At 35.8% G+C, this 14950-nt stretch overlaps 1 protein-coding gene across 1 annotated transcript in view; it reads left to right on the forward strand.

Moving 5' to 3' along the window:
• Positions 1-14950, forward strand: part of DNER (delta/notch like EGF repeat containing) — a 119863-nt gene that overhangs the window by 66455 nt on the left and 38458 nt on the right. The window contains exons 5-6 of the mRNA XM_027686217.1: positions 8441-8586; positions 14502-14655. Coding sequence (XP_027542018.1) covers positions 8441-8586; positions 14502-14655 — 300 coding nt within the window. The remainder of the gene's footprint in view (positions 1-8440; positions 8587-14501; positions 14656-14950) is intronic.

The following is a 14950-nucleotide window of genomic DNA, read 5'->3' on the forward strand; positions in this document are numbered from 1 at the left end:
AGCAAAATTTCTGTTTCTCAGGTAAGACCTTGCAGATAATAAGGCAGAAGGTTTAACATTTATATGAAATAATATTTTTATCCAAATAGAAAATAAATCCTCTAGTACAGTCTTTAAATTATAACAGTTATTTTCATCACAGCAAACAAAACATGATGTAGAACAGGTGTGTAATCTGTTTTTATCCACTATGCCCAGCATTTTAGATCAATACAACATAACTAGCTGTTTTAAACTATACTTATCAAGTATTTCAGAAGTATTTCCTTAAATGAAATTGGTAGCTGTACAAATTCACTTGAAAATGGATGCTCTAGAATCTCTCTGGTGAAATGAATACTGATGCCATTCAAATGCCAGCACCTATAAGGCAGCTTACTTGAATTCCACAAAACTTTTTAAAGCTTTGCTTAATAAGGCAAACTAATGCTTGGCTTCTCAAACACAAGAGATCTGTTGCTTTTTAATAAGTGTGTGAACAATATGGTTCTATGTCAGAAAGTATAATATTTTCCTGTCCGAAATGCTGTTCTGCCTTTCTAGTGCAATGAAGTACTTTCTTTCCTATCTCTGCCCTGAGAATTTATTTACATTTTTGATCCTCTTTGGTTATTTAATGAATCTCCTTGCAAGACCTCATCATGCATTAACAAATGGTCACCACTAGTATGACTGCAGCGATATTGAATAGACAAAATGAAACAGTGCAAAAATATTGTGTGAAAAATAAACAATCTAGAGCTATATTTTGAAATAAATCAGTTTTTTCTAGCTCTTTTTATCTGGATGTAGAATTTCAGATTAGGAGGCAAGTTGTAACTGGGGCTTTGGAGTGATGTGTTTTGTGTTTTTACCTACCTTTAAAACACACACACATATTTCCATCAAAAGAAAGCAGTTTACTTATGTCTTGAAATTGTTTTCACTTAAACAAAAAATTAAATAGCACAATTTTATTTCATAATAGGAGATGTGTGAATTGAATTCAGTGAGAGCCACGTAATCAAGTTACTCCAGCTTTAACAAGTGGCTCTGTGTCAGCAGAGCATCTGTGTGAGCTCCCAGCCCATGGCATATGTGCAGTCATTTGACTTAACCCTCTTTCACTGTGGACTAAATTAAATCTCCCTGCCCTGCACATGCCGTGGTTGGAGTGTTCTGGCTGTTCTGCTGCTCGGCCGCTGTGCAGGAACGTCCGTGTGCGTGACCCTTTCGTGCAAGTCAGCCTCGCTGGTGGGGGCCTTTGGTGACAACTGCTCCAGCTCATGGGGTTCTCATTTTTAAGTGTGTAGTTTGCCTGGAAGGGCCCTATTGTCTGCAGTATTCAGCACTGTGCTCAGCTGAACATTTCCCTGGAGTTCTGGGCACAAGAGCCAACCTTGCAGAAAATGGCCTTTTGGTAAACAATAGCAGCAGCAGCAGAACTGTGAACAGCAAAAAGAGTGCAATGAAGTGTTAATTTCAATGATTTTTTTAAAAAGATGGCCTTATAAAGCAAAAAATGAAGTGTTCAGTTGAAATCCAAACCATTCTGAAGAATGCTGTAGGCCTATATAAGATATGGTATCAAGAAGTGGTATCTTTATAAATATGATGAAATAAATATCCTGTCCTTCATGATCAAGTTCCATGTACCTCATCCCACATATAAGTAGATGTAAACTTTAGACTATTTACATCATATTCTCTTTTAAGCTAGCATTTAAATAATTTTAATTCTTTAGAGTAATCTTTAATTGGGAAAGTATCAAAATTAATTTTTATTCTCTGCTACTTCTAGCAAGCAACAGTGGGAAATTATTTTTCTAGTCCATCTTCGAAGGTTCATGTGCTCACATTTGTAAAGCTTGGTGAAAGGTATTTACCTTTTGTTTGTTTATTTAATTTTAAGATTTCTCATTCTTCGAGTATGACTTTTGTGACCAGTCATGATCTTTATGTTCAGTTGATCCCATGGTTGTTTGCACTGTGGGATCTTGGAGAGACTGCTTAACCTGACCTGCGAAATAAGGACACCAATGCATAATTGGTACATTATGCAATGCAACAATGTGAGGACAATGAGGGGTGCATTTTAATAATGCTTGTAAAATGCTTTGAGATCTTCAGCTAGTAGTGTAACATACTGTAAAGTGTATTTAAAAGTAGGGTGGCCACTCATAAAGCCTCTAAGTTGAGGTCACTATAGATATATCTAAGTGATACCTCTAAGTCGTTATAGGTATACCCCAGCCAACCTTGCCATCCCATCTTCCACAGCTCCCCCTATTGCAGCCCCAGCTACGTCATTTTTATTCCACCACATTTAACTGCTTTTGGGAGGTATCAGAGATTCTGGTGGTCTACATTTATGCTCAAAATAGTTCGCTGCCAGCTTGGCAACATTGTTGAAATGCTGACAAATAAGCATACAATGGGAAATCGTGATACAGGAAATCTTTTAGAAGACTAGTCTTGTCACCCTTTTTGGGGCTTTCATCAGCATTTGGGACCATAAGCAGAGTCCTTGAGGCTGTGGCAGAAGGTCACACTCTAAGCTACTGTCACATCTCCTTCATAAGCAGTATGAAAGTGGTTTTGTAAATGTGAGTGTACTCTTGCTAGCTAACTATTTCATAGTTCTGTTATGGGTTTTGGTCCAGTAAAGCTATTAAGTTGGGTAATTGTTTAAGTAACAATGAAATTCAGAAATTGCTATTTGTTATAGAGGAAATGTAATGGAATGTGTGCTTGTTGATTTTTCTATGCTTAGTGAATTCAATTGGTTTGCTCAGTTCATAAATATATTTAAACTGCCAGTCCTGCAAAACTGAGCTCCAGCTTGAAAGTCAAACTGTGTGCTGTTTCTTCCCAAAGTTTTGGTAATAATTTTCTGACACCCAAATTTTGCTTTCTGTTACACCAGTGTAACACTATCACTGTCAACCTGCCTCTGGCAGAATTGCAGTAATGTTACTGAGAATGTAACTTGACCAGCAACTCGCTTACCTTCAAGTGATTATGCCTGAGAAGAAAGTATATGTTTGATTTTAGGAGCCCAAGCTGAGTTTTCAATGTTGATAGCAAAGGAAGAAAGCATATCTATTTTTAAATTGATTATTGTAGCTATGGTATCAATTTGGAGAAGACAAAAGATGCAATAAGAAGGTTTTCAGTCACTCATCAACAACCAGAAAAAAATTCTTTAAATTGCTGTTTCATGTGAACTTTTGAAAAATAAAATATTTGAAACAGGTCTTGAACCAATTCTCACTAAAATATATATAGACTTTCAAAAGCAATATCTCTGATAAAGCACAGTAAGCATGCTGATCTATGTAGAATTTGGGAGACTTGTACCACCTATAAATAGTGCTATTTGTGGACAAAATAGCAATCTTGTTATTGCAGCTGTATTTTTGTATCCCCAGATGCTGTGTTGCCTAGCAGCATCATTAGAGAATGATCTCACATGTTTGGTACGGTGCTGATGGCACTGAAGTACTGCATCAAAGATTGAGAATGGCGTTGATTACCTGTTTCTCATCTCTTGTTTTCTTCTTATGTATGACAATCATCCTGAGCAGACAAGGAAAGGATTCCTGACCCGTTTTCCAAATTCTGTAGAACACTGTTGGTGTCAGGGCTCTGAGGGTATTAACAACCCTGAGGCCTTAACAACCCTGAATTTTAGGGTCATGGAAAAGATGACAATTGTTTGTCCATTTGTAAATCAAAAGCAGGTCTCTACTACTTCAACATGTAAAGGTAAATTTTCAGAATCAAGTGCATCATGAGCACATCTTGTTATGCTTTTTAATTTGTTAGGTTTCTAAAAGGAGTTGAATGTGACTTCCATGAACAAGTGAAGGATTGAGCCTGCTTAGATTTGCTCGATGAATAACTATTTGACATTGTGATATGCAGTGCCATAAGAGAGGAAAATTGGTTTATATAGTTAAAATCAATTTACTACTTGATCCCTAGAATCAAAAAGGCACTGAAGCTTGGTGAGGATTAGTATAGACTCCTGTTTTCGTAGTAATTTTCATAGTTTGGAATGGTAGCCATATGATGCATGGACAGTGTGAGTGTTATGGACATGAAATAATCTTTGGATAAAACTTGGACAGAAACAGTTAAGGAGAAAGAACTAGAATTCATGTATCCTTTTTTTTTCTTTTTTTTTCTAGTGATTGCTGCAATCAAAATATTGTTCTCTTTCTTTCCTAGCTTCCTTTCTTTAAAGTATTATGTCTGCAAAGTTCAATGACCACAAAAGGTTGAGCATATTGACCACTCTTGTTTAGCTTGCTGGATAACATCTTCTCCTGTGATGTGAGAGATACGGTCAAACAGAAAATTCCTCTTAACTCTTTTACACTTTAGGTTAATTCTGTGGCTTTACATTATCTGTGGATGAACTGTCCTGTAGCTTCTATCCTGGACCACTAAAGCTTATAAACTATGGTTCAATATGCTCTGATGACAGCAGTGTTGTTTCTAGAAGCTGAAGTCTGATCTGGAAGTATTATAGCTTCATTATGTTACTACATAACTTGAACCGAAGATGTGGTGCAGGCACACCAAAAACCGCTTCTTTGCTCCTGAAAGACTGACAGCATCTGGTTTTCTTCCATTTGAATACGTCCCAGTTTCCCATTTTCCAAACAATGAATAGCTGACTGTACTGTGCACCTTATTCTGGGGCCCTTTTTTGTTTTCCTACCCATTTTGGCTTATCAATGCCCTTGGTGCCAGGGTTGTATCCTGTATAGGGAAGCTGTAGGCACTTAGTGTCTTTAAGAACTTCACTGCTTTGCAAAATGTTGAAGTTGGCTACTGACCCCAAAAGCTTTTGGTGTGGGAAGGTGTTGAGAGAGAAAAAGAGAACAGATGGAAACTGATAGACATCCCACTGCTGTCTCATTTCCTTTGGAAACCAGGCTAAAAATAAGTTGAAAACTTGACGACTGATACTTCATTGTGAGTGCCCTATCCCCTTGGCAGTCATTCTCACTCATCCAAGAAACCTCCAGGTGGACTGAAAGACCTATATTTTTGTGAACTGGAACTTGAATGTAGGGAACTAAAGTGATAATCTATTATTTCAGCCACAGGTGAATATCTGTTGGAATACATATATTCACTGTGTAGAATACAGAGAAATACATTTGAGCCAATAGCAAAAGGCAAGTGTTTGTGTGTGTCCGAGTGTTGGGTACACACCAAGTGTTAGTTAACCATTTGTAGTGCAGTGTTATGCCTTTCATTACTATTATGTGCAGTAAGATAATGATCTTAGTTGGTGTTAGCTTCAGTCTTCCTTAGTTTGGCTGTCCAATATGGACCAGCTTGCTGACCTCAGTCTGCTGTGCTTAGGAGGAAGGTATTGTTCAGAAATGTGGCTTGTGAAGAAGCAAATCAGTTTGTGTGCTCTAGAAAGTGCAAGTAGTGGCAATCTGAATGGCATGATATGATCTTGCTGAAAGCACCTGGACATAATGATGACACCTGTCATCTTTGGTTTTGACTTTATTCCTTATTTTTCATTCTTAACTTTCTTGATATGAGTGAAACAGAGCATATGTATTTGGTGCTTCTAGACATAAGTAGGTGAAACTACCAGGGAGGGATGAGCTGTAGTGTATTTTACCTCACATACTGCCAGTGAAATCGTGCAGGCATTTCTCAGACTATCAAATGTGCACACAAAGCCTGAAAACGCCTCCTCTGCAATCTAAATGACTATTCATGTCACGTTATGATTTATTAGACTTTAGAATTGTTTCCCTAACATTACTGTAAATAGCTCAACCCTGAATTTTGCAACTGAAAATGCTTCGATGTCGTTATGTTTTAACTAGCTTTAGAAAAGCAGCAAGGTTGAACTGAACAAAATTACCTTCTGATATAAACTGCTGTAATGTTTTTCTCCAGACCTTAGATGAAGGTAGCTGTAAATATGCCTCTGAAATTATTCTCCTACCTAGAAGTTAAAAATAGAACTTAAAACTCACTCTAGTTCAGTTACTGTTATGGGAATTGGGGAGGGAATTAATTGAAGTGCTGTGACCTGAGTTAAGCAGGGAGTTATATTTAGGTGGTCAAACAAACCTCTTAGCCTTAAAATCTAGAGATCTCCGAAAGTTGTATGCAACTTCTGTAGAGTGAAAATAAATATCCGTGTTTGTATTTTTCTAGTATTTGGAAATTAGGTGAGATAATTGGAAATTACAGGAAAATATGTGGCATTCCAGTGAGAATAATGATTTTTTCAGTGATTTGCCGAAGGGCTTTTGATACCAAAATAGCAACAAGATTCAAAGTACAAAGAAGGTTGATTTAATATTTCTTTAGGGAACTGTCCTGAAGAATATGTAACAATCTGCTTCAGACAAGCAAATGTGAACCCAAAGACATTTCCTAAATACCACATTCTTCCAAGCATTCACGTATAATTGCAGGACTGCCAGTGACAATAGCATTCAGTTGTTAAAGAAAATAATTCTGGCTGCATCTTTGAACAGATGGGTAAAAATAGGGTATGTATTGAGGCCAGAATAAATTGGCTAGCTCTGGAGAGGTCATCAGATTACAATAATCTTCACTAGCAAAAACAGACCATTAGACATTTGGAACCATACCCAAAACATTTTTTTTTTTAATCTGATCCTTTAAAATATTTAGCTAACTTGTAAAGGCTACACTCAAGCTGATGAAGTCTATGTTGGATGTGAGATTTTCCTGTTTGAAGATAGGGTTTAGGGATCATAGACAACTAATTGTTGAAAGAAGGCAGCATTTCAAAAAGTGAAATCTAAAAATGAAGGACAAAGAATGGAAGTCTTCCATATGATTTTCTATGGAATTTGTAGAATTAGTCACGCTTGACACTTCCGTATGCAGAATGTAAGTAATGCTTAGCAGCTGTTCTGAAGGAAAATTCATTTGGTGTTCTAAGCGTTCCACAAAACTTTTGTTTATTCCTGTTCATAATAAATGGTTTGTTGTACTATTTTTTTTTTTTACTTGACTAAATGTTGTGCTATTTCCAGTCTATAATGGAAGAAGCTAGACTGCATCATTGAAGCTCCTTAGAGGTTTAGACTGTAAGTGGATTTTAGAATTTAAAGTGGAAAATGTTAGGAAAAAATTCTGTCATACACTTCTTGCATCTATTTACTGTAATTCTTTTTAAAAATAAGAATATTTTAAGAAAAAACCATCAATTTTTTGCTTAAATTATCTCCGTATTAATTTCTAAAGAAAAGAATAATGCTGCAATGATAATGTGTCTGTAACATTCCATACTGGTACTACCCTCAAATACCCTTTGGAGTCTACCTGCACTAAGGATAGTGGAGTCAAATTTGACAATTTATGGAAGGATCTTTGGTGGATTTTTTATGCATATATTCTGCATGCAGTATATACACTGTACCAACCTCACACATTTTATATCAGTGCACATTTATTCTACCACAAGCTCCCCAAACAAAACAGCCACACATGGAAGGGCTGTAACCCAGGATTTTAATCCCTGTGCTGGAACAATGCAGTTTGAGCACAAGTGAAGTACAGAAGCAGAGTCTGTATGTTTTGAAAAGAACTCGGACTTAATTGTGTATGTCATGGGCTGTGTATGTGCCATATTTTATTTTTCCTGCTGTCCGTTATTTTATTTTCCAGATATCTCTGTTAGAATTGTGGGTGATAGTGATGTCATTAAGCTCCAGTGTGTTTTAATAGCTTCCAACCAACAATGTTTATAATTCCATGCAATTTCTGGTGCTAGCTAGAGATTTATGAATTTCCCTCTTCCTTGTCAAATGTTCCCATTTTCATGTAGTGTTCATCTCTACCTGCTATATCACCTTATAGAGAAATCAGATCAGACATTCAATAATACTTGCATTCAATAATACACAAAGAAATGCTGTCAAGTTGTGTATGTATATTTTTGCAAACTTCATAAAAAATAGAGACAAAGGGATTCTGCATCTTTAACCAATGTAATGAATCTGTGTGCTTTTGAGCTCTGAAGTAACTTTTGTGAATTCATTTAAACATATTTCTCCACAAAATTTGACTTTGATGTTCCTTGTCATTAGAAAACTTATAAATATATTTTTTTACTTATCAAAAAGATAGCAGGCATAAGCATTTGATTATTTGAGATCTAAAAAATGATTGCAGATCAGAACTCTGGAAGTAGATCTATTTCACCATCCTGCCTTTCTTTCATTAATCAATATAATGAGCGTTTGTCTCCAAACTTTGTTCTTGTTTGTATTCACACGCATTGAATTCAGATAGGTGTGTATTAAGTGGGAGCAATGCTGTTCTTTGTTGACAGTTTATTTCAAATCAATGTTATCTGCTTGTCTGGCTGTAGAGCATTAATATGCATCAGCGTATTTTGTCACATAGTAAGAATATTCTCTTTTTTTTTTTAAAGGTTTTTTGAACGATTCCGTTACCAAGTGCATTGTGGCTCTACGCTTGACCGTGGTAGTGAAAGTCAGTACCTGCCTGCCTGTGGGAAGCCATTCAGAGAACTTGCAGTGCTCGGGGAAAGGAAAATGTATCACCAAACCAGATGAGGTAAGGGGAACTTTTCAAGACCTTCCTGCAGTGTGGCAACTCCACGATACTATAAACAGTCCTCTGAGTGTGTGCATGCCTTGCTGCTGTGTCACAGCCTTCTAAAGCTCACAGGTGTTACTAGATAACAACAGTATATTTATTGGCTATACCTAGAAATGAAGCACTTGAAGTAAGAAAATAACAGATACGAGATGCAAAGTTTCTTACCCTTCCTGGCAGTAAAAACAATTATTCTGATCAGGTATAAGGTAATTTGTGCTGCATCCTGTCACTACCTAAGAATGTTTCTTTATGAGAAAAGGGCCATGTGGGGGACACTTGGGATCTCCAATCTCCGGATCAATGTGTTCCAGTTTAAGTCTTCAACCTTGTTTTGGTCTTAGGTCTGATTTAATTTAGTGCTTATCTCTACACATCTTAATAACTGGTCACTCAGAATACACTGGTCAGTGCAATGGAGTTATCTGAGCATAATTATGAGAAAAAACAGAACAGAGTAATTTGGTATTGCTTGGGAGTTTTCCTATAGATCTTTCTCTTTTACATAATGCTACATTGAGAGATTACAATGCCAATGCCACTGGCCACTGTGGATTTTTTGTGTGGTCAAGTAATATGAGAAAATAAAAACCAAATCTGTTAAATTTGCATTCTGTGTTTTGCTTTTACAGAACTAGAACGTCCTTCTGTGACTTAGATCCTGTATATTCTGTTACCTTCTATACATGTTATTTTTTATTTCATGGATTATAAGTCATTTACAACACAAATATGCGCAGTTAATCTTTGGTTTTATTAATATTCATTTGGGAGATAAAAGCAATAGTAACTGTTGAGTAAATATTAACAGCTGTGAGCCTGCTCTGAGCACAGAAAATTTGGCATATTTAGTGAATTCACTTTTAGTTCATCTGCTACCATTTTCTGATTTAAATTCTCAATAAGCATATTTGATAGAAAAATGGTGTTTTGAATTGTAACAACAATAATTAAATTGCTACAGTAATCTATATATACAAGGCAGTGCTAACATCTGGAATAATTATCTGTTTTATTTCTCAAAAATGAATTTTATAAAATGCTGGAGGTAATGTGTGAACATAATTATTGCAAGATGCGTTTAGAAATAAGTGCTACTCTGCTATAGTAGCTGGCTGGTATCCAAATAAATTATTCATTCAGATACAGGGTTCTGTTTCATAGTCCAGTTTAGTTTTTCTGCTTTACTATAGTTATAATTTTTATTTTATAAATTTGGCATTTTGAACTTCACTTATGTAAATAATATGTTCAAATTTACTATGTATAACATCATATCAAAATTTAGTCTTTTTCCATTTTTTTTGTCAATTTGAGAGTTAAAGCCTTTACTAAATAGCTTTATTTTGTATATTTTCATGTTGTTTGTCCATTTTTATGACTAATCTTTTTCTCTTGTTGTGTGTCATATGTCACAAAATAAAAATAAATTATTTCCTGTATCTATGCAGAAGAAGTAATGCTTTTCTGCATTAAGGAAAATGCATATATGGCCTTTAATAATTATCCATGTGTTATAAATATTTCAGACATGGCAAGTAAAGTAAAATTTTCTTTAAAAAGAAAGACAGACTGACTTCATGACAAAAAAGAGGAGCAATTATTTAACTCAAAAAAAAAAAAAAATCAGTGTTCGTATGTCCCTACTTGTAATCTTGGCATTGAAAAATTCATGTGTTAAAACCTGAACAGTTAGTGATAAATGTGCCCCGCCTTGTGCACATGTGGTATGTTGTTTTCCTTGGCAAATGAATAGAAAAATTTAGGACTGTTCTTATATTTCCACTTTTCTTTCTCTGAATCTAATAACAGGAAAGTTTATTAAGGCAGTGTTTCGGATGTGACATGCACTAGGCTGTAGTTGACCAACCCTGTCCCTGTGGGACACAGAAACCACATTGAAGTCCACTTCTGGAGAGGTGTCTGTCAATTAATGGCAGTCAGAGATCTGCAATTAGCAGGATTCTCAATATCTCTAAATACAAAATAATGTATAAAAGTTAATGTAAATATATTTGTATGAAGATATCTAAATACCTTTTCTCTTCAAATAAAGTTTTTTCTTTAGAAATGCAATTTCTTCTATTTTCACGTGTTACAAACTGCTCCTGAATTTTCTAGAACTTGAACAAATGAGGAATGTCCCCAGTGATCCTCTCGAGTGCCATCAAACCTGTGCCAGGTAGCCTGCTGGGCTGGGGTAGCTCACTAAAACCTCAGATACAGTGACCAAAATGTACATAATTTATGTCCAACCTCCTACTCCAGGGAGAATAAAAATGCCATGTTGTCTCTTTGTCCATGGTGTTTGTTTAGATCTGTGAGATTTCTTTGCTCCTCAGCCCATTAAGTTGCATAAGAGAATTTATTCTCAGCTGAGAAACTGATTCATGCCCAGCATAAGGTAAAAATAGAAGGTGCGTATTTCATTAAGCAGAATGTTTTTGCCTTTGTTTAACTCAAACTATGTGAGATATACCCTAAAATATCTCCATGATTTCCCTAACGACGGAGCCAACAACTGCCAAAATGACACACTTGACATGTACAACCGTTGTGTTGGTTTCCCAGGACACGGTTCTTTTTGCAGAACTTAAACTTTCATTTTCTTTAAGTTTACAGCAAGTCCTTCGTGATTTGCTGTTTGTTTTTATCTGTAATTCATTCTGTTTTGCACAATCTAGTCTTGCAGGATGCAAAGCAACTTCTTAGAAGAATGGATAAAAGACCTAATACCACGAACCAGCTCAGAGCTCTGCTGGCTGTAGTCATTGCTCCCAGTGCCAAGAAGATTTATGGTTGTCTTTGGGGCTTTATGTACTTCATAGTTTTATTTCAAATCTAGTTTAATGTAGAAGAATGTAGGAACACATCTGCTTAATGGGAAATCTGAATGTAATTAACAATCTGCAGTGGTATGAGCACAGTGGCAAACTGTTATCTATGGAGTGCATACAACTGTAAACAAATGAATTCTGGTCTAACCTGGGAGTCTTGGACAGTTTTTACTCATTCCTTACCGATACATAACTTGGCTTCTACTCAGCTAGATACTTTTTATAGACTGTGGATATGAAAAGCAAAGTTTTAATGCAGAGTTTCTTTTTCAATTACTGTTGCTTTTGAAAGTAACATAAAATCCACCACTTTGAACAAAGTTCTGTGAGGTTTTGCTGAGTCCAAGTGATGCCTTTTCCTTGCTTTGTATGAACTTTGTACCTGCCATGCTTGCCATTTGTCCACAAGAGGGAAGCAGGAATGTGTCAAAAGTTACAACACTGGTCTTGGCATCATCACAATATAAATACAACTTTCGGATTCGTTTACTCAGCTTTACACCAGAGTAAGCTGTCCTCAAACCAGTTAGGTGTTAATGGAAGAGAAAAATATTTGTATTAACACAAAGAAGAGAGATTTGTCTGGTGTGAATTTCTGACTTCATGTAGGATTTTGAAGTGAACTTTGTCCATCTATTTATTTTGAATGCCACAACTTTATTTACATATGGGGATAAAGTTGTTTCTTTCACAGATTGCTCTCCCATGTAAAATATGTAAGAGGTGACTGTGTAAAAATGAAATTTTATTGCTAGATTTAGAACCCATGAGGTTTACACAAAAATAACTGGCCTCTGCTGGCACAGAGAAATTACACATTGAAATGAATAGCAATGGATTCCGTCTCTTCTCTGTGGACTAGAAGCTTTGGGGTAGATATATTTAATTATGATTTGTAAAAAGGCAAATTATAAGAAACCCTAATGTATACCTGAAGGCAAGCTGCCCCGCATATGGACTTATTTTCCTGAGTCCAATATACTCCTAAATACAAAGTATGTAATTATCATACAGAAATGTTTTACTCAAATATTATAGCAACTCACTGGGAGTTGTAATAAATACTGAAAGTCTTTCTCAACAAGAGAAAGTGTAGACATTAATTTTGTTCTGGTCCTCTTAAGAGTTTCTTTACTATAGTAAAAAAAAGTACTTATTACTCTGCTTACTTAAAATAGGGAAAACATTACTATATTCCAACTATATTTATAAAATGATACAACTTGCATAATAGCAGATTATTTAAGAAATTTATTTTATTGCCACCCAAAATTATGTATTTTAGATTTGCACTCTCTTAATCAAGTAAAATACACAGATGAACTGTTTATTGATAGTAGATGGTTTTGGAGTTCTTAGATAGTGACATTAATACTGGTGTTGTGGCAATGTGGCGCTGCTCCTTGACTTAGTTTTCCTCAAATATGCTAGTACATGTTAGCTATTCAGGGAAACAGTAATAGTATCAGTTGGGGGAAGTGACAATAACACCTAATCTTCTCTATAGAATAACTTGTCAGCACCTCAGAACTGTTATCTGTCATTAGACGTTTCAGTTTGAAGTGTTACAATGCTTTCCTTTTGCAGCTTTCAAAATCCATTTTGTTAACTATTCTTTATGGTAAATTGACGCCTGTATGAAACTCTTAGAGTGGTATCAATATTATCTGAGCTTTTCTTAACTTCCTATTTAATCAATATTGCTGAGGCAATGGCTGATTGTTGCATTGTTTAAACGTATTAATATTTATATTGCATAACAGGATGTTAGTGCAGGCAGAGCCGGGCTGCTTGTGTCTCTGTAGACAGCTCACGTGAATTATCTTTAAAGTAAGTCACTGTACAACAGGAGTACAATAATTTTGACTCTGTTTTGCTTGCCTGACTTTCTGTTGAACTGCAGCCTTGTTTGGAAACCTGTCATTTCTAATATGTGAGATATTCAGAGCTATTTTGTGAAGAGGCTTGGGTAAATTCCAGAACATTTATAGACTGTACTCTTAGTACACTTAGCAAGGACTGCTTGCACTTCTGATAAATAACATGCCCATCATTTTGAGTTTTAGAGATGTATCATATTGATCCTTGTATAACTCTACCAGTGAGGTATTTGTAAGGAAGATTGAAATCTGGGGTTTACTGAGTAAAGTTTTTTATTTATGTGAAGATGATTATTTTCTACTTAAGCCACAGATGTTTATTCATATGAAGCAAACACGAGTAAAAAATGGAAGACCCCCCTCTTTTTGTTTCTACTTCCATGCACATTTGCATTACAATGTCTGTGCATGGGACAGCTGCGTTCCAGCCCTAATGATCTGGCTTTGAAACGTGAGAGTGAATGATGTTGCCATCTAGTGTTTATTGAGATATTTAACCTAAATCTATACTACAGATGAGATAACTTACCTTGCTTCCTTTCTTTGAACCTTCCTTGGCAATGTTGGTGACCTAAGGATTTTTTAAATCTAATTTTAATTATATTATTACTAAAAAAAATGTGCTATATCATGCCTTCTATAGGTATTTTAAACCTTTAGCAGTGGTAGTGGTCCTGTTTTTTTATTAAGCAGCAGGGTTTGGAAAAAGTAATGAATACACTTGGAAGAAGACATATTTTAACAAAATTGAAGGGGTTGTTACTGCTGAAGCACCACTGAAGTGACCCCCTGGGAGCCAGTCCTGCCCTTCCCTTGAAGGGTGTATGCTTGTAGCAGGATTTTTTTGCAGTAAATCTGCACATTACTTATCCTGACAGTCATTTCAGCCTATAAATCTAGTTTTTGGAATGGAAGAAAACATTTATAGTGATTTAGATATGATGGATCTGATCCCAGCCTCCTTGTCTGGATGAAATGACCTGACATCATAAAAAATTTTAGCTGAAGAATTAGTGCAGGTTTAGTATTTGATGTATCTATGGCAGCTGTTGTCGTTATAAACAGGAAACCCAAACATCTTATGTTCAGTAGGGTATTAAATGAACACATAATCTTTGAAAATATATTGGGAAATACATATCCTGTTTGTTTTTAGGCAACATTTTTCTGTGAGTGCGAAGATGCTTATAAGGGTTCCCTGTGTGAAGAATTTGATGCTTGTCAGAGCCAGCCCTGTCAGAACAATGCAACCTGCACCGATGTAGCCCAGAAACACGACAGGAACAATTTCACCTGCAGCTGCCTGCCTGGTAGGTTCTGTGTTACACTTTGAATAATGCATTTCTGTTTGGACATCCCGTGCATATCTTTTGCCGAGCAGTGAACTGTGCAACTGCAGATACCGGGAAAGGTGGAAAGTACAACAACACGAGGGCAGTTTTCGAAAGGCTGTGAAAGATTCTTCATCTGAAAAACACCATTGAAAGCACATATCTAAACCATAATCTAATGAGTGAATTGTTCATAACTAATAGAACTTTAACTATTAAGAAAATATAAGCAAAATTTTGTTTACATCAGCTTTTTCTTAATCAGATTTTTTCC

Source organism: Neopelma chrysocephalum, unplaced genomic scaffold (assembly GCF_003984885.1).
Source record: "Neopelma chrysocephalum unplaced genomic scaffold, ASM398488v2 Primary Assembly neopelma1_70, whole genome shotgun sequence".
NCBI classification, from domain to species: Eukaryota; Metazoa; Chordata; class Aves; order Passeriformes; family Pipridae; genus Neopelma; species Neopelma chrysocephalum.